At 40.7% G+C, this 24,263-nt stretch overlaps 1 protein-coding gene across 1 annotated transcript; it reads right to left on the bottom strand.

Moving 5' to 3' along the window:
* Positions 1 to 4,417: 4,417 nt before the first annotated feature.
* LOC108595325 (tyrosine-protein kinase Drl) lies at positions 4,418 to 21,088 on the bottom strand. Its single transcript, XM_033293262.1, has 8 exons — positions 20,974 to 21,088; positions 16,333 to 16,460; positions 16,018 to 16,255; positions 15,827 to 15,954; positions 6,588 to 7,003; positions 5,296 to 5,436; positions 4,932 to 5,228; positions 4,418 to 4,839 (listed from the first exon to the last, which is right to left on the bottom strand). The coding sequence occupies exons 1-8, from the start codon at positions 21,077 to 21,079 to the stop codon at positions 4,728 to 4,730; spliced, it is 1,566 nt and encodes a 521-aa protein (XP_033149153.1). The 5' UTR covers positions 21,080 to 21,088; the 3' UTR covers positions 4,418 to 4,727.
* Between the last annotated feature and the right edge of the window lie 3,175 nt (positions 21,089 to 24,263).

Genomic DNA, 24,263 nt, shown 5'->3' with positions numbered 1-24,263 from the left:
CAATTTTTCGATTTGTGTATTTATTTTACAGTTCGCATGCATCATTTTAATTAAAGTTTGCAAAAAACAGCAACTATATGGCTTACATAACGGTAGCGCCTTATCTAGGCTATGCATTAAAATTTGCCGCCTGCTGCAATTTGTTTAACTTTTCAAAACAATTAAACTGATTGTTCAAGTAAAAAGAAAATGCTAAAAAAATATGTTTTAATTGAAATTTAAATGCGTTGTTAAAAAAGCGCAATCAAAAAATTGCGCTGGTTTTAGTCTTTGTTGACTTTAATTAAAGCGCTTTCAATGATTTTTAATGCAACGCTCATAATTAATTTAATAAATCGATATTGTGTCCATCATAAATATTCACACACACACACATCACATTTTAAAAGCTTCTAAAACGTTTCAAAATAATAAGTTTGTGTTCATAATGTGAATGCGTAACCATTTATTGTGTAGCAGCTGCATGGTTAAGCTCATTTATTGGTTTAAATTGGCATATGTAGATAAATTTAATTAAGTGTGTGCACAATGTGGCGTATACGTAATGAATTTAAATGCTGCTAAATGTATGCTTAGTAATTGGCACTTTAATGTTGTTTATTATTAATGCTTCAGTGGGCAAGCAACAGAGCTTTAAGTTGAATATCGTAAATTTAAATGAAGTGAATATCGTAAAACTTAATATCGTAAGAGTAACCATTGCTAACCAAAGGAAGTGCTTGCTAAGAACTGAATATCGTAAAGCTGCATATCGTAAATTTAAATGAAATGAATATCGTAAGACTCAAAATTGTAGGAGTAATTAGTGCTAACCAAAGTGTTTGCTAAGAGCTGAATATTGTAAAGCTAAATATCGTAAATACAAATATCTCCATAATGTGTAAAGAAGAGAATATTAAATAAAGTATAAAGCTAGAAAAGTTAAAGGCTGAATAGTTGTGCTGAATATAGCAAAATTTAATATCGTATGTAATGAAATTAGAATAATAAATATGCTGCCGATATCGTAAATTTAAATAATGTTAATCTGAATATGGAAAACTGAATATAGTATACACGAATATCGTAAAATTTCATATTGTATGAAATAAGAATGGTAAATGAAAAAAGCATAAAATCGATATAAGCATAAATATGCAATTAAATTAGAAAAATAAATGCTATAGCCATATAACGGTATAATTAACATTTTCAACTAATAATTGCTGATGATATTGATGCATTAACTGGCGTATGAATAACTAATTGAGTTTCAATACCAAACTGCTTAATATGTATACAAATTGTTGATGCAGCTGCAATTTTCTCATTATATTAATGCATTAGCCCATTAGGATTTACCTTTTCACATATGCGACGCATATTTAAGTGTTAGTTCCAGGACACACATCATTAGTGCGATAATTATGAGTGCGCATAAAAATCCAGTTAAACATGAGTACACAAAGTATAATTTTTTGGGGGCAGCACGCAGCTGTTGAGTACACACACATGAGTGTGTGTGTGTGTGTGCGACACTTGATTTGGGCACGCACAGCAAACAAGCTTGACAGAGTGCGAAAGAGAAAGGGCAGAGAAAGCGACAGAGAGAGAGAGTGCGAGAACTAAAGCTCTTTGGTCAACTAGAGTTTTTGCCAGCTCAGCGAACAAACACATAACGTAGCACTTTTTACATTTGCCACACACACACACACACTTGCCACTCAACCGAAAGCGTTTGTTATGAGCAATGAAAAAAGCGCTGCAACATAAAAAAAATATATATGATGATGAAGTAAAGTGGCAAACAGGGATAACAGCAAAGGCGTCGCTGACAGTGATTTTGTAATTAGAGTTGCAAGTATGAGCGGCAAATGCGCAACGCTTAACATTTGACACGCACTGCAAATACAAATACATATGCATGTAATTGCTTGTGTGTGTGTGTGTGTGCAACTGCAAGTTGCCTTTAGTTAGCCCTGAAAGTTTAAGTTGAACTTACCTTAAATAAAAGCAGCAACAGCTTAACTTAAGCTCACTACGTGCCGCCGACATTACGTATACGCAATCAGTGTGCCACCCTGCCCCATAGTTAATAGACTTTATTTTTTGTTATGATTCAAAAGGAACATTTATTTAATTTGCGTTCATTTTAGTTTTTATTTTTTGTTTGTTTTTGTTTCTTTTTTTTGGTTCTCTTTACACAAAAATTGAATTTTCGGTTGCATGTTTTTGTTGTTGCTGCCACACCCACAAAATAAGAATAATAGACAAAAACTGTCGCACAGTGGCGGCAAGAAGTATGCGTATTTAGTTTGGTTTTGCGAGTCTTGAGTCTCGAGAATTGTGTACGTCTGTTTGTGTTTGCTTCGGTGTGTGTGTGTGGAAGTAGCTTATACATATACAGACATGTACATATATATTTAGTAGACTAGAGTATGTATTTTATATATATATCTAAAGTTAGACAGAGACGGTTAGAGTAAACATCTATATAAAGTTTTAAGTGTTAAAGAGTTGAGACATTGAGAATTGTGAATGATAATTTAGCTGGCTTTGATTACTGCGTGTGTGTGTGTGTGTGTGGGCTTAAAAATACACAAACTGTTATGTATGTGTGTGTGTGTGTGTGTGTCTATAAATAATATATGCCTGTGTATTTGCTAAACATTTTGTCGTTTGATTTTGGCAGATTTATAATGCCTTGTAGCCATATTTAAGGCTGACTTTAAATTTCAGTTGACAAGCTTTTAGCACACAGGCTTATATAAGCTACACACACACACACACATACATATGCAGTTGACAAGTATGAGTAAAGTATTATATAAATATGAAACACATTCAGTTTAGTTTTACTTAGAGTTTAGTTGCTAGTGTGTGTGTGTGAACTTTGTGTCTGTGTGTGTGTGTTTATATTGCACTTTGCTTGAGCTCTATTAACATTAACTATTTAAAACTGTTTTACACTTAGCTATGCAAGTTAAGGGGATTTTCATGTTGAGAGTTTTCTGTTGCAGTTTTCAGTTTCAGCTGCCAAGCAGCTTTGCCATATACACTTACATACATAAGTTTCGGTATAATCAGCAGCTTGTGTTGTTTACTTAGGTTGTATATATTTATTTGTTTAAAACGCAGTAGTAACATTTATATTGTATTTAGTGTATTTTTTTGTTGCTTGTTCTTAAACTTCGAGTGCAAAGTAGTGAGAAAATTTTCTGTTGTGCTTTACTTAAAAATTTAAAACATATATAGCCTATACACATACATTTATATTATATGTTAGAATAAGCATTTGGGTTTTTTTTTGTATTTATAAACTATTTAGCTTTAGATTTGTTTCTTCGCTATGTTTGCTGATTTGATTTATTTTTTTTGTTTGCATGTGCTATGTGCAACTTGAAGTTGCAGCTGCTAACTGAAATGCAAATAATAAATACGACTAGAGGAAATGGCAAAACAATAGAAATAGAAAACATGAAACACATGGCGCATACAATTCAAACTAAACTAGAAACTAAACTGAAAACAACAACAACAATAAGTAGAGAAGTGTGCTTAAGCTAAGCGGCTGCTGCTGCTGCTGCTGCTGCTGCTGCTGCTGCTGCTGCTGCTGTTAAGAGCCAAGCAGCTATAAATCAATTGAGTGCAGGTTGAACAACTTGCCCTTAACGTTAACGCCGACTGCAAGTTGCAACTTGTGAGAGTTATAAACACTGCTTGGCTGCTTGTCAGTGTTTGATTTAAACGCGCACTTTGCGCAACGATTTTCACATCAATTTTCGTAGCATACTTTTGAGCGTGCGCGCATTAAAAATCGTTCGCGCGTAACTTTAAAAAAAAACTGTTGCATAAGTTATTTTCATTAGCAAGTGTGTGTGTGTGTTTGTGTGTGTGTGTGTATTGGCAGTTAAGTAAGTGCTTAAAGGCAGTTTTAAATTTCTTTTTATGGCAGTTTGCTGCAGCATTTTTCATTGAACGCAGCTTTATTAGTTGCTTGTTCTTATAGCTAAGTGTGTGTGTGTGTGTGTGTGTGTGTGTATATGAACTTTTGCAATTTATATAATTTGAACAATTGCTTCTGCTTTCACCTGATGCTTTGTTTTGAACTAAACTTTTGAGCTGCCTCAACTTTTGACTTACAACTGCTGCTGCTGCTTCTTATACTTAGATTTCTCCATACACATACGTATATATATATATTTAATAATTAAAATGTATGCTTGGTAAATAAATAAATGCATATATCGATATTGATAACAATTGAGGACAACACTTTGAGAACAAAAGATTCTTAAATTTGTTGACCCACCCCCACCCCCTTACGTTTTAGTTATGCATGCAACTTAAGCTAGAAGTATGACATACAATACACATTCAATAAAATATGCATACACACAAACATTTATACATTTTATTTATTTACTTAAGTGTCATTGTTCAATTGCTAACTACTAAGAGTGTCTGTTGCCTCAAGTTGCGCTTTGCTGTTGCTGTTGCTGCAACAATTTCAAGTCGTTGTTGATTTAATTGGCAGTTTTGTTTGCCACTCGAACGGCTTAAATGTCGCTCAAGTTTACTACTTGCTTAGCTAACAGGTAGTTCACAATTTAAATCCCACATTTAAAATGCAAAAAGTTTTCAATTAATTTACGCTTACTACGCTTACGGTTAATGCTTATGCAATCGAGACACTTCAGCGCTTCGTAGAGCCTGCGGTGCTTGTCAGTCCGTTGATACTCTCCGCCTTAGATATACATGCCCAGATCCACATGAAAGTCCTGCAAATAGGACAGCAGCTGGTTGGGCGTCGGTCGCTGCTTTGGCTCGCAGTGCCAGCAGCAATTCATCACCGTAAAGCTGCGCAACAAACAAAGAGCAGAAAGCAATAGATAGCGAGTCAAGTTTTAATCACACTCGAAAGTCTCAAGTGTCAACTCTTGATTACTCACAATTCATCTGGACAGTTGACTGGCTGCTCCAATCGATAGCCAGCCGCCAGGTAATTGGTAAGCTCAAATATATCCACCTCCTCGTGCGGCATCTGCGCCAGCGTCACCAGCTCCCAGTAGAGCACGCCCAATGACCAGACATCGCCCTGCGTATTATAAACTCGCTTCTGCAGCGACTCCAGCGATAGCCACTTGAGCGGACGATTCTCATTATCGCCCAGACAGTCGTAGTCGTCCGGGAACAAATCTCGCGAGAGCGCACTGTCGCAAATCTTTACATAAGCCTCTTCGTCCAAACTAAAGTAAAGGAACCGAGTTTAACATTTAATGCTGCACTCACTCAGTTTGAGCTTTAGCCACTTACTAGCAATTGCGTGTGGCCAAATCCTTGTGCACAATGCCCAGCGAATGCAAATAAGCCAGCGCCTTGGTAATGTGCAGACCAAACTCCACCAGCTGGCGGGTGCTCAGAGCGGTGCTGGACTCACGCGACTTTTGCAAGTAGCTGCAAACAGAAAATTTGGAAATTATTTAGTGGCTTGAAGCTATTAAATTTCAATTGCAATTACTGAGCAATTAATGGGAAATAATCTGTGAAATAAAAATAAAAATAATTGCGTATTATTTGAAATTATGAAATCGATTATTTAAGACTTTTTCAATTATTTTCCTTCAATTAAGTTACTTTTATACTTTTGTTGCAAGATTTGTATAATTGGAAAAAGTAGCTGAAATCATTTTAATTACTAATTGATTAAGCTTGCAAATAATAATAAAAGAAATATGAGGCATTATTTGAAATTAAGAATTTGAAATTCGATTATTTTCAACTTCATGAATTATTTTTCTTGAAGATTGGTGCATGATTTTTATAATGGAAAATATTCGGTGAAATAATTTCAATTACTAATTGAGTACGATGGCTAATAATAATAAAAAATATAATTGGGCATTATGTGAAATTATGAATTAAAAATTTGAAATGAGATTATTTTAAACTTCCTCAATTATTTTCCTTCAATTAAGTTGCTTTTATACTTTGAGTGAAAGATTTTTATAATGGAAAATATTCGGTAAAATAATTCCAATTACTAATTGATTACAATAATAAAAAAATACTGGAGCATTATTTTATATTATGAATTATAAATTTGAAATGCGATTATTTTCAACTTTTTCAATTATTTTACTTGAATTAATTTACTTTTATACTTTTGGTGCAAGATTTATATAATCCATGAAATAATTCCAATTAATAATTTATAACGATTGCAAATAAGTTACTTTTATACTTTTGGTGCAAGATTTATTTTAAATAATCGCTTTCTAAAAAAAAATATAAATTAGCGGTGATTTTAATTATTTCCAATTAATTTGGATAGTGTCGAATAGTTCCAGATTATTATTATTAAATTTGTATAATATTTTATTTTCAATTATGTTTATTATTTTAAATAATCCCGAATTATTATTAATGTGTTGTAATAATGTTGACCACAATCTTCAGATCAATTTAATTATTTTCAATTGCTTCAATTATTATTTTAAATAATTTTAAGTGTAGCCCAATTATTTTTGATGAAAATAATTGTAGCTTAATCATTAAATACAAATTATCTAGTTTCTAATGATTAGCTTTAAGCTAGTTCAACTTACAGCTTGAGATTGCCCTTGGACGGGTAGGGATAGGCGATCTCGGGCGGGCCAGGTAGCTCCGTATTGGCCAACAGAGGCGCCAATATATGCTGATGGCTAACACCAATCAAGAGCGAAGCGTCGCTCAGCAGACAGGCCACTTGGGTGAGCGAGGCGCCATCGATGACAGTCTTAACGAGCGCATCACAAGTCTCGCCCAGTTTGCCGGCGTAGATGCGGCCATAGGTGCCCTCCTTGATGAGCTGCTCGTAGTTGAGTGCGCCGGGCTGAACGCTGGGAATGCGACGTAGACGCTCCTTGGGCTTCTCGCTCAGCCCGTGGCTGGCAACAGTCATGGTGCTGCCGGTGGCGAGGCTGCCAAACAAGTTGCCGCTGCCGTGGCCGCGACTGCTCTTGGGCGTGCTCATGCTGCAAAGCTGCAAATGGCATAAAAGATAGATCAAGTTGAAATGAGAAATTCGTTTAGTTTTTTGGATGATAGGAGAGGAGGGGCTGGCACGTCTAATTGTGCTGGGCGGATTTGCATCTTTCAGTTTTGCATCCGTTTACCGTTAGTCATGCACTTGACTTGCGACTGCGTTCATTCATTTTAATGAATTGAGTTCCGTTTCCGCTTGGCAGCCAACTGCTAACGTCGACTGTTGCCAACTGCCAACTGAGAGTCGAGAGTCGACTAGCGTCAAAGACAGCCATAATTTCGTTTTGGAGCTGGGGCTAGAGACGACTAGGGATAGGTTTCCGCCGAGCACGCTGGCGTAGTTGTCTTACGGCATGAATAATTTATTGGTTGGCAAAAAGCTTTAATTCGTCGAGCATTATGTTTGCATAGCCCTTGTGCCCAAAACGGCAGTAGCTACCCCCACACCCACCACACCCACTCCCACTTTATTAAGCTGAGCTGGAGATAGGGAAGCACAGCTGGTAGGAAATTGCAAGCTGAGTTGTATAAACAAGCGACTTTTATATTTCGGAAGGAGTCTAGGTGGCTAGGGTCCCACTCAAGATAAACAGCAAAGCAGCGCATAGCTAGCGTACACTTGAAAAAAATGCGTGCAGCATTTCAAAAAAGATATTATAAATTATTTAGCAAGCAGCGTATTAAATAAAATTTATATATATCTAAACATTGCTTTATTTATATTTGTTAAAGTCATAAATTGTTAGCTAACTTCTTTACCAAACTTTTGTTGTTTTTCTTACTTTAGTACATTTTTCTAAGCGTCTCCCTAGGCTAGCGCGCAGCTCATTTATTTTCATAAAATTCACACCCACACTACAGCACAGCGTAAAATAATTTACATGGTGGCAATGTTTAGGGAGCTGAGCTAATAAACCCAAAGAAAAATCTCTTCATTTCGTTTGTACGCAAAAATTTACATAACTGTAGCCAATGTGCTGACAATTTGGTGCCAATGTCCAAGCTGTCAGCATAAATTTTCATCACAGTGGGGTGTGGGCGCTGTTAACGTTTAAGAAAATCAAGCAACTACAGTTTTATCTTATATACAACATTTAGCTTTAACCACAAAGGTGGTCAAAGCACACGACAGCAATAAAAACAAAAGCAAAGCTTGTTTGTTGCTGGAATTTATTTATAAAAGCAAAAATTCAATTAAAACGCAACAATATCTCGCACTACATCATCAAAGCTAAACCGCCTGCACTAACTAACAAGTTTAGCGTTAGTGTGGGTTGACTATAAATCCTTGTCGCCTCGCTTCGCAGCAAATGCAAAGCGTACAGCGCTGCAACAATGCGCGTTCTCTACTCTGCAACCTGTCGCTGTCCTGCAGCAAGGACAACAACAATAACGACAAACAAAAGCGTCCAACTTGCGCTGGGGTTGGGCTGGCTGTAAGTAGCAGCAAAATTCCTTTCCCATTTGTAACTATAAACTTGTTTATTTATTGCTTTGTTTTTTTTCTGGCTCTCGCTCACTCTCTACGTCTCTCTCTCTCTCTCTCTCTCTTTTTGTTTGGCTTGCAGCGTGTTGGGGATTTAATGAGCAAAGTTCAAGTTTAATTAGATATTTGTGTACGTGAAACGATTTGCTGTGGTGTTTTTTATGAGTTTGTTAGGCTTGTTATTAAAAGTACAGCAAGCATATAATTAGCTAAACTATAAGTTACTCAGACAATTGTTGTTTGTTGTTTGGAAATAAGTTGAAGGATACAGCAAAAATGAGTTAAAGTTCAATGCTGAGTAGTTATTAAGTCTTCAAAGTGTAGCTTTAATTTCATTGCAATTTAAATGTGATTCTAATCTTTATGTATTTAATAATAAAATTCAGTACTAAAGCATTGAGACATTGATACATTAATTTGCAATCTATAACTAATTTGCATTAATTTGTAAACTATAATGCATACTAATGCACAAATAGAAGAGATCAAGGTGAGAAGATATAAAGTCTTCATGTTCATTGAATTGAATGTTCTTTCAATTATAATTTATGTTTGATTATAATTATGCTAATTTTATATTTAATATTCCAACTCTTTAAAATTTATTTAGCATTCAAATTTGCTGTTTATACTTACTGCTTATAGCTCCAAATTGATGTACAATATATAATTTATTTACACTTATTGTAATTTCAATTTAATTCTAAGCTTTATTTTTGATATCTTTACGTCTTAAATTTTATGCTAATCTCGCTATTTTGCCCTTTGAATCTTCACATTGATTTACAATCTATTTCATTTCACACACACACACACACTGAGATTCGCAGACCGATGTCAATAAAATATATATGCATCATATTTGCCTTCTGCGTGAAAAGCGTCATAAATTTCAGTTTATCTTTTGAGAGGCAGCCATAAAAAATGAAATATTTTTTTCGTGCATAAAATTTGTTGCTTATGCGGCATAAAAAGCACTGCAATTGTAATTGTGCCTGGCATATTGACATATGAAAAATAAACTTTTGGCCTTTTTATATTGCAATTGTGCAGGTTTTAATTAAAAGCGTTGCCTTAACCAACCCACAAAAAAAGTGAAAGAGACAAAAATCAAATTAGTGATTGCAGCAACTGCAAAGCAATTTTAGTGTGGCATATTAAAAGCGCATGTCAAATGGCAACACTGAGTGTGTGTGTGTGTGTGTCGAAAGCTGCCTGTCAGCTGCTGTGTGTGTGAGCTCAGCTTGTTTGTTGCATTGACACCCAAGCAACAGAATTTACGCCCCTTTGGCTCTTGACTTGGCTTGTTAGTATAAATTTGCACAAATTTTAAACTCCATGTGGCAGGTGGTGCACACCTTATGCACAGTTGGCTTATGCTGGGTGTTGCTGGCTGGTCTGCTTACCAACGAGGCAACACTTGGCAACACATTTGCCACCAAAAAGCAGCAGCAGCAACAACAACAACAACAACAATAACTGAAGCTCTAAGCAATGGCGACAATGTCCCTCAAAGCGTTTGCAATGTTGACGTTGGTTTGCAGCTGTTTGGCTTTGTTGTGACATTTCTAATGACAACACAACATGGCAGGGGGCTAACATCAAAGGGAAGGGGGTGGTTTTGTTGGTGGTGGTGGCTGCATTGCCCATTTCCATCCACTCGCTCACATTTGCACAAAATTTTGGGCTTGCACACTTGACAGGCGTCTGATTTGTTTATGTCACTTGCAGCTCTATGGCTGCCCACACTCACACACACACAGACACTAACACACACACACACTTACATACAAGCACTCGAGTTGACACCAGTTTCTGGCGCTTGCTATCAGCATTTCGAGTTACCCGCAACTGGCTCGTAATTAAAAACGCTTGATGACAATTTTGCCAACGTTTTCGGTTCGTTTCCGTTCGTCTCGTTTTCCCTTTTGGCCACTGCTGCGAAACTTTTAAGCAAGACACCAACAATAGCAATAGCAGTCAACAGCAACAGCTACCAGCAACTACATAGCAGGCACTGCTCAGATAAGCGACAACACATTTGTGCATTTCCAGCGAATTACAGTGGTTCAAAATATGAACAAAAATTATTGAAATATTTTGTAGCAACACAAAATATTTTAACATTAATATTAATTAGTTGACATAATAATATAATATGAAATGTAATAATTGTTATTTTAAATATAATTTAATTCAAATTAACAAAATTATAGTTGAAAATTAATGAAATATTTTTATTAATTGTGCAAAATATTTTATTATTAATTGACATAATAATATGAAATAAAATAATTTTTATTTTAAATTTTAGTTAAGCTCATAATTTTGTAAAATTTAAATCAACAATAATATAGTCTAAAATGTATGAAATATTCTTTAATTACACAAAATATTTAATTATTAATTTTAATTTCTGGTTGACACAACAATTTTGAAAGAAACAATTTTAATTTTAATTTATTTTCATTTTAATAAACAAGAATATGGTCAAAATTAAATGAAATATTTTATAAATGCACAAAATTTTTAAACATTAATTTGTATTACTACTTGATACAACAATTTTGAATGAAATAAGTTTTAGTTTAAATTTTCATTTAAAATTTTACCTAACTGCTGCTTTAATTATTTCTTTTAATGTTTAGTTTGCGTCACATCTTTGAATGAAATAATTTTTAATTTAAATTTTATTTGCTACGCATAATTTATTTCAACTAAATTAAATTTGTGTAAACTATTGCTTGTCGCTTTAGTCCCACTGTGCATGCTTCGCATTCATGTAAGCTTGTCAGGCAGCGCACACAAGACAAAGTATGCAAATGGCTGCTTTTGCTGCTGCTGCTGCTGTTGGCTGGTTGGCTGCTGTTGCTGTTGCACTTATATAGAGTGCCGAAATACCAGCGCTAGCAACAGCAGCACACACATTACGTATACGTCTAGTCACCTTGACATTCATTACAAGGCAAGCGTTTTTGTTAAACGAACTTAAATTAGTCTGCTGCCAGCGGCAAGTTTGTGAAACGTCTCAAAAGCGAACTTGGCCCAGAGCGAGGCTCTATTATATATCAATTTAGCTAAGGTAGCAGTAGAGAGGCCATGCGTATCCTTTAATCAAGCAAAGTTAGGCTGCTTTCCATTACCATTAAATACGCATTTGTTTGAAGCCTTCTAATTGGCTGTGTGGCAAACTAATTTGAATTTTTCGTTTGATTTATGCCTGATCGATTTGACAGCCGCCCTCAGCTTCCATCTGGCCTAGCATGATGCATGGCACTTTGATGAGTTGCAGACTCGTTAGGCGCACACACACACACACACACACACACACATACATTTTAATAACAGTTGAGAAACTTGTGCGCCTTTTGTTGCTGCCACACAGACACACATTCAAATTGAACAAAAGCATCTAATGCATAATTGAAGGCCTCGGCCGAAAATGCCACGTAGCAAGTAAGCGTAGCGTGTGCTAATTAAACGTGGCGTATACTTAACCTGCGTATACTTAATTACAGCTAATTGCCTTTCAATTAGGCATCGCGTGCCACAAACCCCCAAGCCCAAGCTACAGCGTAAACTTTATAAAGACCACGTTTGTTGATTGTTTCAATTCAATTAAATAATTCGATTTTCTCTTTTTCAATTTTCCAGCCACACAAACTCAACGCATGTCAACAAAGCTGTACGCGTTTGCCTGCAGGCTATAAGCAGACGTAAGTGAATTAGAATTATATTTTTAATAAGCAAATTATTTGACGCGTAGCTTGACACACTTAAAATAGTTTAATGAGTGGGTCAGTTTATACTTTAACTACGTTGCTAAACGCAAACAGGCAACGCACACACAGTGGTGTGAAAACCACAAAAGCCCAAAAAACCAACTGACAAACTCGCTGCGGCTAACAGCTTCATACCCAAACAATGGCAACATCCGCTGAGCGATTTCCGCTTAACTTTCGCTCCATCTCTTTCGCTCGCTTTCGACTGCAGCCGACAGGAAGCAATCAATAGTGTAATGGCAGACAAAAGCATCCTGCAGCCTGCAGTGCACATAGCTGGACGCCAGCCTAACCCAACCTGTGCAGCAGCAAGAAGAAGAAAAAAAAACGTAAATATGCAAAAACGCAAATTCAACTGACAGCTAAAGCAATTTGTCAGCATTTGGCTGCGACCCCAAAGCTTAAGCTGACCAGACAGCAGCCTCTTCACCCCTCTCCACACTCAACACTCTATTTATTGTTGTCGCAAATGTAAATAATGCGTTTTAATCAAAAGCACAACAGTGGCAAATCCATTAACTGCGTACGTGCCGAGTGCCCCTCTCACCTTCGAAGAAGGCTACACTTGTCTCTCGGTCTTAACTTTTCGCCTGCTGTGCGTGCTCACAGCATTCGCTGATTTACAAATTCCTGTAATGAGGCGACAACGCAACATTTTTAATTAGCACCTGTTCATGTTGCAGCCATCGACACTAATCTCCATAAAATGGAGCAACGATCTCCTACCCTTGCCTCAATTGCTGGCTGGGAAATTAATTTTCCAACTTTATCGCTGTCTTTACTTTAGCTTTGACTTTCTCTTCGCTTCGCTTTGCTCACGCACTTTGCAACTTTAGCCTCCCAGTCTCTGCTTTAATGACATCGTTTGCATGCGTCGTGCTGCCAACTCTTGAACCCTTTACAGCTCCTCAACCTGCTCAACCGCAATAGCTACTTATTCCTAGCCCCTCTCTCTCTCTCTCTCTCTCTCTCTCTCTTTGGGTGGCTCAAGCTAGCGCTTAACGCTGATCCAATATCCTAATGCCTTTGGATGTTTGTTCGCTTTACCGCTGTCGCTGCACATGGCGCACCTACTCCTCCCCTCTGACTACCAACTCCAACCTCTGGCGCTCCTCTTGGGGCTCATTCGTGGCTTTTGTTGTTGGCAATGCAATAATATTTTGCAAGTGTTTCTAAACAAGCACAAAGTCATGTTTCACCAGCTGTAGTCTGGCTTCGGTTCGCTGCTGTTTTTATTGTTATATACCCCCACTAAATCGCACCCCCTCACTTCTCCGCCCCCACGACTATTTGTAGTTGTTCCAGCTGCTGTAATTGTTGTAACTGTTGCCATTTGGGAAACTTTCGCTGCACATTAAAGCAATTTGGGCAACGTTTATAGACTGATTTAATAGAAACCAAGAGGAATGTTCGTTCATAATAAGAGTGGGAGCGACGAATAGGCGGCAGGAAGTAGCTCCACACTCGCAGCGAATGAGATATTTCCACCCAAGTGAGCACAGATCAGTGGGTGTGTGTGTGTGTGTTTGTGCACTTGGATATAATTGTTTGACTAAATGAGTGCGTTTGCCCACTCTCTGTTGCCCCTCCCAGGGCTCTGTTTATGCTCTGCTCCCTTTGGATAAGTAAAACACACACAGATGCCAATGCATGAGGCTCTAGCAATAATTATGGCAAGCACTCTCCCCAAAAACAGACAACACTCGCTTCGCCTCGTCTCAACTTGTCTTGACTTTCATTTTGGAGCTTCACATTTGTTGAAATTCATTAAATTCCCCCACATGCGAGGACGCTTGATGTCTGTGTGTGTGCCACAGAATGTTGCAGGTTGTTGTTGTTGGCGAAATCGTTCGAATGCGTTGCCATAATGAGTAATGAGTATGAAATTGAAGTCTAAACAAACAGCAATCGTTAAGCAAACAGCAAACACAACAAAGGCCAAGACAAGAAGTCAAAGAAGGCGACAAAGAAACAGAAAAATATCACAGACAGTGGGAAAGAGAGCGAAGACGAGTCCCCATGGAAATTGACTATTTAATTATGCGACGATGGAAATTGCGTTACAACATGGTGACGAAAATGGCCAAAACAATCAGCGGAAAGAGAATTTAAGGGAGATGGAGACAGCAAAGAAATCTGTGTGAATAATTTATGCTAATTTTAAGACTTGAGATAAAAATCAATGCGAGAGACTTTAGTGAACATGCTTAGGATAATTGTAGTTGAGTTTAAAGTTCGTTAACTAATTCGCAGTCTCAGCCTCCATTCCGTTTCGAAGAGCAACAGCAATAAACAATGTTTAGACTGGAAGCACCTCACGCTTATTCTGACAGGACTCACCACTCCCACCCTCTCTTCGTCACACATGAGCTATTCTGGTATCTCAATATTCACGTGCGTTGTCGTGGGTTTGATGGGCGTGGTCGAGATAGTGGAGCAACGCAAATTGAGCTCCAACCTGCCAAGGAGAAGGGGATGAGAGGGTTGGCGGTGAGAGAAAGAGACAGCTCGGCACTATTGTGGCAACTGGGTAACTCGTCCTCAGCGCTGTGCACAGAGCTGCACGCTCACTAATGTATCGTTATTATCTAGCTGTGATGTAAAGGTGTGTAGAATTCAATCTTTCAGGCTGCGCGCTCAAGCGTATCATACACAACGTTCGGGTGCATACGAGTTGATAACAGCGGGTGGACAGATGGTCATGTGTCGGTTCGGAAGACACTTGGAGTGAAGCCCAGAATTCATTTCCATTTGCCTCAGTGGCACGCTAGATCGAACCTGAATCAGTGAGGCTTTGATTTACCTAAGTGAGCAGTCAGCTCGCCGGGCCATGATCGCCCTAATCAAGCGCCTTGGCGCTCTGATGATGCTGCCACAGCATCAGCATAGTACTTGGATGAGGGTGGGATTGGCCTCACCTGGGTTCAAGTGCGCTCCGCGGGCCGGAGGACGTAGTCAGGATCCTCGAGGGCACACGCCGACCTTTCCAGGCTTGGTAGTAAATGGGTGTTCGCACTTTGGTCGCGCTCATGGCAGCGGGGCTCGATGTAGTTGGCGGAGGCATACAGGTGCTCGGGGCGTACGTGACAGCTGGCCGAGCTTAGGACGAATTCCTGAGCATGCTGGTGCCATGCGCAGTGTCAGTTTCGTTTGGTCTCTCAAAGTAGAGGCAAGACTTTCGGTTCGCATGATGTTAATGCTGCCAGCATTTTTCTTGTCTTCGGCGTGCTATCTTTGCAGTTAGGGTGCGCGATGTGTTGCTTTACGGAAGTCCTCCCGTGGCTTATCTTGGTGTGCCGCTCCATGGGGTGACATCAAGTCGACTGACAGCGTTTTGCGTGACACTTGGGCCTCGCCGCGCTCAAGTCGGCTCTAAAGCTGTGCTTACACGAAAGGGGAGTCACCAAGGAAAGGGGAGTTTGAGTACACACGGCGTAGAGATCGATAGACGAGATTTGTATGTGGGTACACAAGGCAATCCATAAGTTGATAGCCCTCTTACTTGCATGTGGTCCTGGGCGCTGGTTTGCTTCGCGGCAGCTCAGCACAATACCATCAATGAATACGGCACAAGGCTGCACGGCCAACACTCAGCCAAGCACAGCGCAGCGCTCATTAGCGCCAGCGTCCTTGGAGGAGCGTGTGCTGGGGCAGGCGACTGGTTCGGCTCAGGGGAGATGCCTGTAATGGGAATTGGCATCGATGATGAGTATGACAGTTTGTAATTGAGATTGGAGTACTCACCCTTGGCACAGATCTTGTTGCGCTTAAAGTGGAGGCGGGTGTCGTTGAAGCGGGGCGGTCCTTGGACGACCATGTTAACGTTGACTGGCAGTTGAAGGCTGGCGTTACCAGTGCATGGCAGGTAGACGAGGAATGACTCGATCTCCTGCGGCACCAGGCCCTTGTGCGGAATGCTCAGCGTGGGAGTGCCAAGTGCATCCTGGTCGTTGGCGTACTCTATGCTGATGGTGTAGCGTAGCTGAAGAGAGTAATGGGATGAAGAGTTAATGGAGTGCAAATCAAATTGAAAGGGGGAGTGTGGGCGGTGTGACTTACCGGATAGGGGATGAGACTCTGCCAGGAGAACTCGAGTTCGTGGACATCGGCTGGCACGGGAACTGTGAAGTGCATCGCGTATGTGTTAATGGCTCCCTCGTGCACATAGAACAAATCAGCCTCCAGTCCTACCAAGCGAAGCAAAAACAGTGCGAGAGCGAGAAAGAAAGAGAGATTGAGATGCGGATGCATTGCAGACATAAAGAGAAAGTTTATTTCGCAATTTGCTTTGTTACAGCTTCCTCCCCACCATCATTTTGCACTGAGCAAACTTTGAGCTCGTTTCGTTTCACCTTCAACGGAAATTGATTTTCCCTCAGCCACAGTGAGCAGTGGGGTGGCTAGTGCCACCCACTGGGGTGTTTGGTAAACAAAACCCAAGACACAATAATAATCGAAATCGAATCCGTCACCAGCAGGCGACAATGCAAGAGGCGTCAATTTGTGCTCGAATGACGTGCGACTATCCACGAGATTGGAGAGAGTGCAAGAAAGGGATTGCCAAGGGGCTAGACCAAATATTAAAAGGTGTCAAGTGTTGTCTAACTGGATTGAACAGCATCAGCTCCCGCTTTGTGTAACCTTAACTAGCTCTGCCAATGCTCTACTCCTGACCCCAACCAAACACCACCCGCCCCACTTCCTCTCGGGCTAACAATGAAAGACGAGCTGCTTGAGTTAAAAAGACGTGAAATTAAATTTCTTCATCCGCTTTCATTGTTGTCTCTAGTCGCTTCGTCGCTCCTCCCCTCTTGCCGCTTTATGTTGCAATATTTACTCCCTAGGATCAAGCTAAGCCGCGTCCCCATCCGTTCCCATTTCTTGGCCCACACTTTGCTTTGCATTGAAAGGCACAAATGCTGTTTACTCTCTTCAAGTTTACAGCAAGCCCTCAACTCCACTCCACTCCCCTTATTGCTGCCTTTTATTCCTTCTTCGGTTGTGTGTCTGCAACGGATGTTGAACGTTGCGCTTCCGGCTGAGCCAGAGCCGTAGTCGAAGTTGAGGCGCGTATGTGAAATGTGCGTGCATTTAAAATAGAACAAAGCGCTCGCTCGATTCTTAAAACAATTTTAAATCCAATTACAGAACAAGAAAAAGCATTTTTCGTTAGCGTCTCTGCCTGCTTCGCTTTTAGCTCCCCCTTGCCATCCTTCAACAGTTACATTTCGTTTTTGAATTCTAAATTTTTATGCACCCCGCTGAGTTAACTCAGTTCTCTAGCCCAAAATGTGTTACTTTCCGTTTCTTTGCTTTCCGCTGACAAACTGCACAAAGGACAAACAGAATGAAATAGGAGAGAGGAGCAGAGCTGTCATTACTTAAAAGAAAGGTCGCCGCAGACTAAGCAAACAAGCTGTAAGGCTGAACGTTTGCATTAGGGCAACCAATTTCAAAATACATTTTGGTCTATTACCAAGTCTTGTAGTACATTAATCCTAGATAGGGTAAGAGTTCACAGTTTACAATATAAATGTTAATGTTTTTTCTATAATTTGACTTTGACCATCTCAAAAATGTAAACCACAATTTAACAAGTTTTTGGCTATGACAAGACCAAATACAAAATTTAAATGCCAAATTGCAGAAAAACACAAACATAACCTCAAAGTGAATCGCATTAAATATGCACAAAGACAGGAAAAGGACAATGTCAATCAGAGACCCAAGGTACGCTGTTTGTTCCTGACTACGACAACAATTCCAGCAGAAAAAGGATATGCAAGGTGCGAGACAGTATAACCACAGCTGAGGATGGAGCAAGGGGTGCAAGCACTTGTGACATTCTTAATTAATTCAGTTCCGATGCAAGGCGAATGTGATTCATTCAACAACAAACAGGTTTCTGTTGGTGAATGGAGTCATCTCTTTAAAAGGCTTTAATTGCAACTTCGTGCTTGCCTCACAGATAAGGAAGACTCTATTCTTCTCACTCTCTTGGCTGCTGTTGCTGCTGCTGCTCGAACTTTGCTCGTCTTTCATATCACGCACTATGCACAGCGACAACTTTGCCGTCGCCTGCGAAACTTTTACAGCGTTAAGCCCCCCCAACTGTGCTTTGGTGTTTCCGTTGACGTTTTGCTATTGTTGTTGTTATTGTTTGCTCGCTGACTGCTTTCATTGCATTTCGTTTAGCTTTTCGGTGATTTTGTAATTGAAAACAACAACAACAGCAACAGCAAGAGCAACAGCAGTTACTAAGAAGTGAATGCCGCTTGTTGGCGTCAGTTTTCAGCTTTGACAATGCCGGGGCACACAATTTGCATAAAAGATTAAGAGGATAATTAGTGTCATTAGCTAAAGCACTGATTTCTCTCCCTTGCCTGCTCTCTCTTCTCTCTTTTTCTCTTGCAGCTAACAAACACCTTCGCAGTGATTGCAGGCAGTTGCAGTTGCCTTAATTGCCGCATGTTCATCTGATTTCAGGGTCGAGTTTGGCATTTAATTGGGGGGAAGTTAAAAAATACTTTTCTCGCTGCCTTGTCATATTTTCCACTTGCTCAGCGAAATAAAAGTGAATCCGAAATGAGCAGAAGCCGAAGGCGAAAAGGGACAAGGGCTGGTTTACTTTTGTATAAGTGTGTCGATTTTCGGACTGTTTTCTATTCATTAAAAATAATTTTCTTTTGCATTAACTTTTCATTTAAAGGGAAATTTTTTGCCGGCAGTTGCTCGCTCAGCAATAACAGCCAAGGAGTGGCAGGGGAGGGTTCAACCTGCAAGGCGGTTGTGGGTTGAGACCCAAGAAATGTGCACATCAAAGTGAAACTTGTTGAAATTGCATTTTTACGCGCCCTTGCACACCGTATTCTTACACTCCCCCTACTCTCCCCCTGCCCAGTAGCTGTAGCTGTTAGCTAACGGTGTCGCTGAAATGAAAATTGCTTGTTGCCAGGCCAACGCTGCTCACGCAGAGAGAATGAGAGAAAGATTGAGAGAAAATCTGGTACAGAAGCATAAAAAATATTTAATTTTAATGCTGTCGACACTCCATCGAAGGCAATTGTAAACGTAAATAGAGCAAAGTGAGTATGAGGGAAAGTTTATAGCTGAGGGGAGGCTGCAAAGAAATCGTTTAACTCATGTTTACAGTTCGTAACGTGAGTTGTGTCTACATGTGAGGAAAAATGCCAAGGAGGCGGCAACTATGGACTCGATTTTTATTGCGGGAATGCATCACGTCAATCACAGAGAGCAGACTGATGCTATTTGAAATATGCGTGCCATAAGAGATGGGAGTAGGTGGAGGAGATCTAGTTACTGGGACAGCCAAGTGGGCGTGGAGCATGACGCGACTTCCACATGAACAAATAGGCAAAGCAAACTTTTGAGGGGAGAGAGCGGGGAGGCGGGTCAGTTTGTTTGATTTCATGCTGCTTGTTAATTCTCAAATGGGGGTGGCAATTGAGAATTAAGGGGTGGGGGTGTTAACTGGTCGTTAAAAACATAACGAGCTCTAGAGTTGGGGGTAAAGATGGAGAGGAGCTGGAGAGTCTCAGGCAGAGGAAATTACAAAGAGCAACAAACAAAGTGGAAGCAGCTTCAAGTTGTCGCTAATGAAATCCGATTTGCATGCACTGAAGATGAAGAAGAGGCAAAAGGGGAGAAGCAGTTGGCTCCGCTTTGTGCAGTGTCAATTGCTTGAAAGTATCTCATGCTTGGACGAACTCGAATGCAATTTCAAAAGAATTAAGTATGGGGCGAATGAGAAGCGACTACTGACCCAGTAAAGGTGAAGTGGGGCTGAGGAGGATGGAGGTCATTCATCAATCAGAGAATCGTGCGTCACTTGTCTGTGGATTATTCTTATGCTGTTAACTAATTGAAGTGCGCTGATTTGGCAAGCTCATGCAAGCTCAAGCAACTCCAACTCCAGGCATAATGAGATGGAAGCGTTTTGCTCCAATTACAGTAAAGTGCCGGAAAAAACTGTGCACAGCCCAACTGACGAATGATGGAGTGGAGTAGAGGAACAGGCTCGACTCACTGTTTGGAGCCTTGCACCATTAATCAAAGCGAGGAGAAGAGCCTGAGGCACAACGTCATTCCGCCTTGGCACGCCGAATGAATGCCTATTACGCCAACTATTTTGGTAAGGAATAGGAGGGATAGTGGGGGTTGGGCTTGGCTACAAGGTCGCCGAGCTGGCAATTGAGGAGTTGCTGCCTCGACAAAACAAACATGCGAAGGCACAAACAGCTCTACTGGACTGTGAAGTCGTTAGCAAGCAGCAAGTAGGATGAAGAGGGGGCGGGGGGAGCTGTCAACAGGGTGGTAAAGGTGCTAGAGGGTGGTTGCTGAGGCCGGAAATCGATTTGTGTTTTGGATTTGTTTTCGTTTTGTTGTGTCGTGTTTTCGCGCAACTTTCTTGTGGTCGTGTCGTCATGGTCAACAATTATTTGGAAACTATTAATGACCGGGACGTGGTCTGCGCCTTACATTAGAGCCCCTTCCCTTATCGAGAGCTGTTTGTTTTTGCTGCTCAGGAGCAATGAATTTGTCCTGTCGCACTTTGCTCCTTAACTATTAATCATAACTCCTCCTGTGTGGGAGGAGAATGTTCCCAGGGCTTGGAGCAGCTGCTTTCCTTGATTATTTTGAAATCAAAGTGGCAGTTACATTTCTATGTCTTGGACTTACCCATTAGCTTCATCACCTCGTGGTGACTGATGAAAATGTTGAGATATCCTTGAGCCGAGGCGACCAGAGAGGCGCTTAGCACCAGCAGCAGTAGAGGATGAGCCATGATGAGCGTGGATAGGAGATTGTAGAATGTGTGGTGAGTCTAGACTTGTTCCTCCTCGTCGGTTGCCAGGCGTTTGGTTAATAACTTGTCCGAGCATGTGACGCTCATTTCATCAGCTGCTCCTTTTTTGATTCTCCGACAGGCAATTTCAATGCGTGACCATTGAGGCGTGTTCAATCAGAGGACGCACAGAGATGCTTGGAGATTGATCTAACTCTGATTTGGTTGCCAGTTGTCAGTTGGCAAACAGGCGTCGCGACAGGGCAGAACAGGATACGCCCCTGAGCTTGCTGGGAAGCGTTAAAATCAAATTCCAGCAACAGTTCCGGCTACGGCCGCAAAGCGACGCGAGCATTCAGTCTGCCGTATTTCGGGGCAACTTTTCAGCCTTCAGCCTCAACTTTAGCTTCCTCTCTTTGCCTGTCTCCCTTTTTTGGCTTTGCTGTCTGCGTTCAACTTTTGCAGTTTTGTTTTTGTTGCGGTTGTTGGTAGAGTCGCCTGTCTGCTGCAAGCGACATCAGCATCAGCATAGGTCCCATCTGCTGGACTCTGGTTAGCCTGTTTTTTATTGGCCACTGGCCTCTTTCAGCTGTCACCAACTCGTACTCCTAACAGCTCCAGCTTCAGTTGGGTTCAGTCTGTTGGTTTTGATGCTCTTGCTGCTGCTGCTCGTGGTTTAGCCCCCTCTTCCTGTCTCGCTCTTTAGATGATGTGTGTTTGGAGCACGTGTTCTGGTCAAAGGGGGAGCGCGTCCTGTTGAATAGAAAGTGATTTAGTTAGTTTCGTTTCGAGATTCATACAACAGTTGGAAGCTGTGCAACACTCTGTTTCTGTTGCCAACACTCGACACACTACCAACTGTTTACTGGTGATGTGTGTGGGGACAATTGGCTGCAACTTGTTTCGAAAACAATTTGTAAATGTGCTCTTGAAGAAAAGTTTGCAGTTTTCAGCCTGCAAAAGTAATTACAAAGTTGAAAAAAGATTAACAGCTTTCAAACTAAAGGGGGAGGGGGAGTGGAGTGAGGTTGGGTAGGGTGTGCTTTGTATGATTGAAGCCCACATGCGTCGAACTTTAACTACAAATGATGTTTTAATAAATTGAAGGTAATATTCATGTGCTAGTTTGTCATGAATTATGCAACGTACAGTAAAAAAGGGGAAGAGTGGAAGAGAAAGTGCAGAGAATAGAGTGGAAGGTGAATTGGTAAAAAGTTTTGGCTAGTAGAGAATGTTTGTGTGTGGATTTTGTGGTTTCAAGTGGTTGCCAAATTCCTCACTCATTGTTGCTCTGTTTGTTCAGTTGCTCGCAGATATATTTACTGTTGTTATTGTTGTTGTTGCTGCAGGTTGCGTGCAGGCACACGCCGCGCATACCAAGTGCAGTCTAACAACAGAGATTGGGACGGTATTTGTTAGCCCAGGTAGTGGAGTTAAAAGTCAAAGTTGGCATGGAAATGCAGTGGAAAGCGCTGTTTGGGGAGTGTGGCAAAAGAAAAGCAAGTGCAACAGTCAAGTGCTTCCAAAATGAAATTGTTGCCAAGGCAGAACCAACCTTACTCCTGGCATTGCCATGGTAGCAGATTGGAAATTGTTTTTGAATTTTTTGCTGCTGCTTTGCAATAAAAAATCGAAATCAGAAAAGTTCTGGAGGTTGCACTTAAGCCGCAGCTATGCCAAAGTATTTAAAGTTTTGCACAACGCGGTCAATTATATGGAGCTGTGGCCGCACTGCAGCTGAGCCAAGGAATGTGGCTGGGATTTAATTAAAGTTATCAGCGATGCTGAAAGCGTTTGCAAATTGAATGAGTGGGGGGAGCTGGCAGTTGATTAAGAGCCAGATGATCAGGACATCAGCAGGCGCTGAGCTCAAACAGGCATTCAACGAAACCATTAATAATTCAAAAGACAAATAATGAAATGCAAGTGTGCACATGTGTGTGTGTGTACTTGTGTGTGTGTGTTTACATTGCGAGTCCTGTAACTGATTTAAATGGAGCAGCAGACAAACAGCCAGCCAGGCAAACAGCCAGCAGCTAAGGCAGCTTCCACGTAGAGTCGCTAGCGTGTGGCAAACACTTGTGGCAGCGGCAACGAGAGGGCGGAAGGCTCAGCAGAAGTTAGTCTCTAGTCGATAACATATTAATGATGTCAGCTCAATCATAACAGGCTGAAGCTGAAGCAGGAGACTGGGGGACGAATGTCTGTCAGTCTGTCAGGCAAACTGTGAGCTTGGAAAATTTTCTGCTTAGTCACACGCTTCATCAGTCTGGGCTGTCTGCTCAGCTTGCCACGCCCACTTACATGTGACAAATTGTTGGCAGCGACTTTGTCTTTCTGATGATAATGAAAATGATAATGATGATGGGAGTCTAGAGTGGAAGTCTGTTAAAAACTTTGCAATTACAAGAGTAAAGAACGGCGATGAATAAACAAAGCGAAAGCTGCTGTTGTCTTTGGGATCATTAGCATTATTATTATGAGGCTACTATTATTATCTATGCTGCCGCTGCCGCCGCATTGCTAATTTTGCTCATTGATGTGCCTTATTGCCAACTTGGCTTCAGTTCTGCTTGCTGTTTTATGTTAGACTACAAATGAAATTGGGCGTTTGCCTGGCGGGCATGGACTTGGGCTTGTTTCAATTATAAAATGGCTTTCGTTTGCTAATTGAATCGTGAGCTGGGAGTTAAAGCAAAGTTAATATTTTATTTCCGCCTGCTGCTTGTTACAATTGCCTCCCCCAAAATTTGATCCATTTTTGTTTGGGGGGGGCCGCTGCTGCTGCTGCTGCTGTTTGCTTAGTTGAAGGCAAAGCCAAATGGCAATCTGCTCCAATTGCTCTAGCACTCGCACTCCCATTTCTAGATTTGTACCAATGTTGCCAAGAGCCGCGAGGCTTTTTGCCAGCGCTTCAATAGCAGACTCCACACTCGAAGGGAGGTTGAGGTTTTGTTTTTTTTTTGCGTCACTGCGGGGTGTTTGCTATTGCTTTTTGCTATTGTTGTTGCTATTAAACTGGCAACAGTTGCTGTTGTTGTTGTTGTTGCTTTGGCTAGATATTCATCTCCCTGGTTAATAAGCTGCCAGTCAGAGCGCCCGCTCACCCATACTTCTGCACTTTTCTGTATTTACTGAGCCTAAAAACCCAACAGCAGCAGCAGCAGCAGCAACAGCAATTGTA

Source organism: Drosophila busckii, chromosome 2R, assembly GCF_011750605.1.
Source record: "Drosophila busckii strain San Diego stock center, stock number 13000-0081.31 chromosome 2R, ASM1175060v1, whole genome shotgun sequence".
In the NCBI taxonomy this organism is placed as follows: Eukaryota; Metazoa; Arthropoda; class Insecta; order Diptera; family Drosophilidae; genus Drosophila; species Drosophila busckii.
This window is presented reverse-complemented; position numbering and strand designations above follow the sequence as displayed.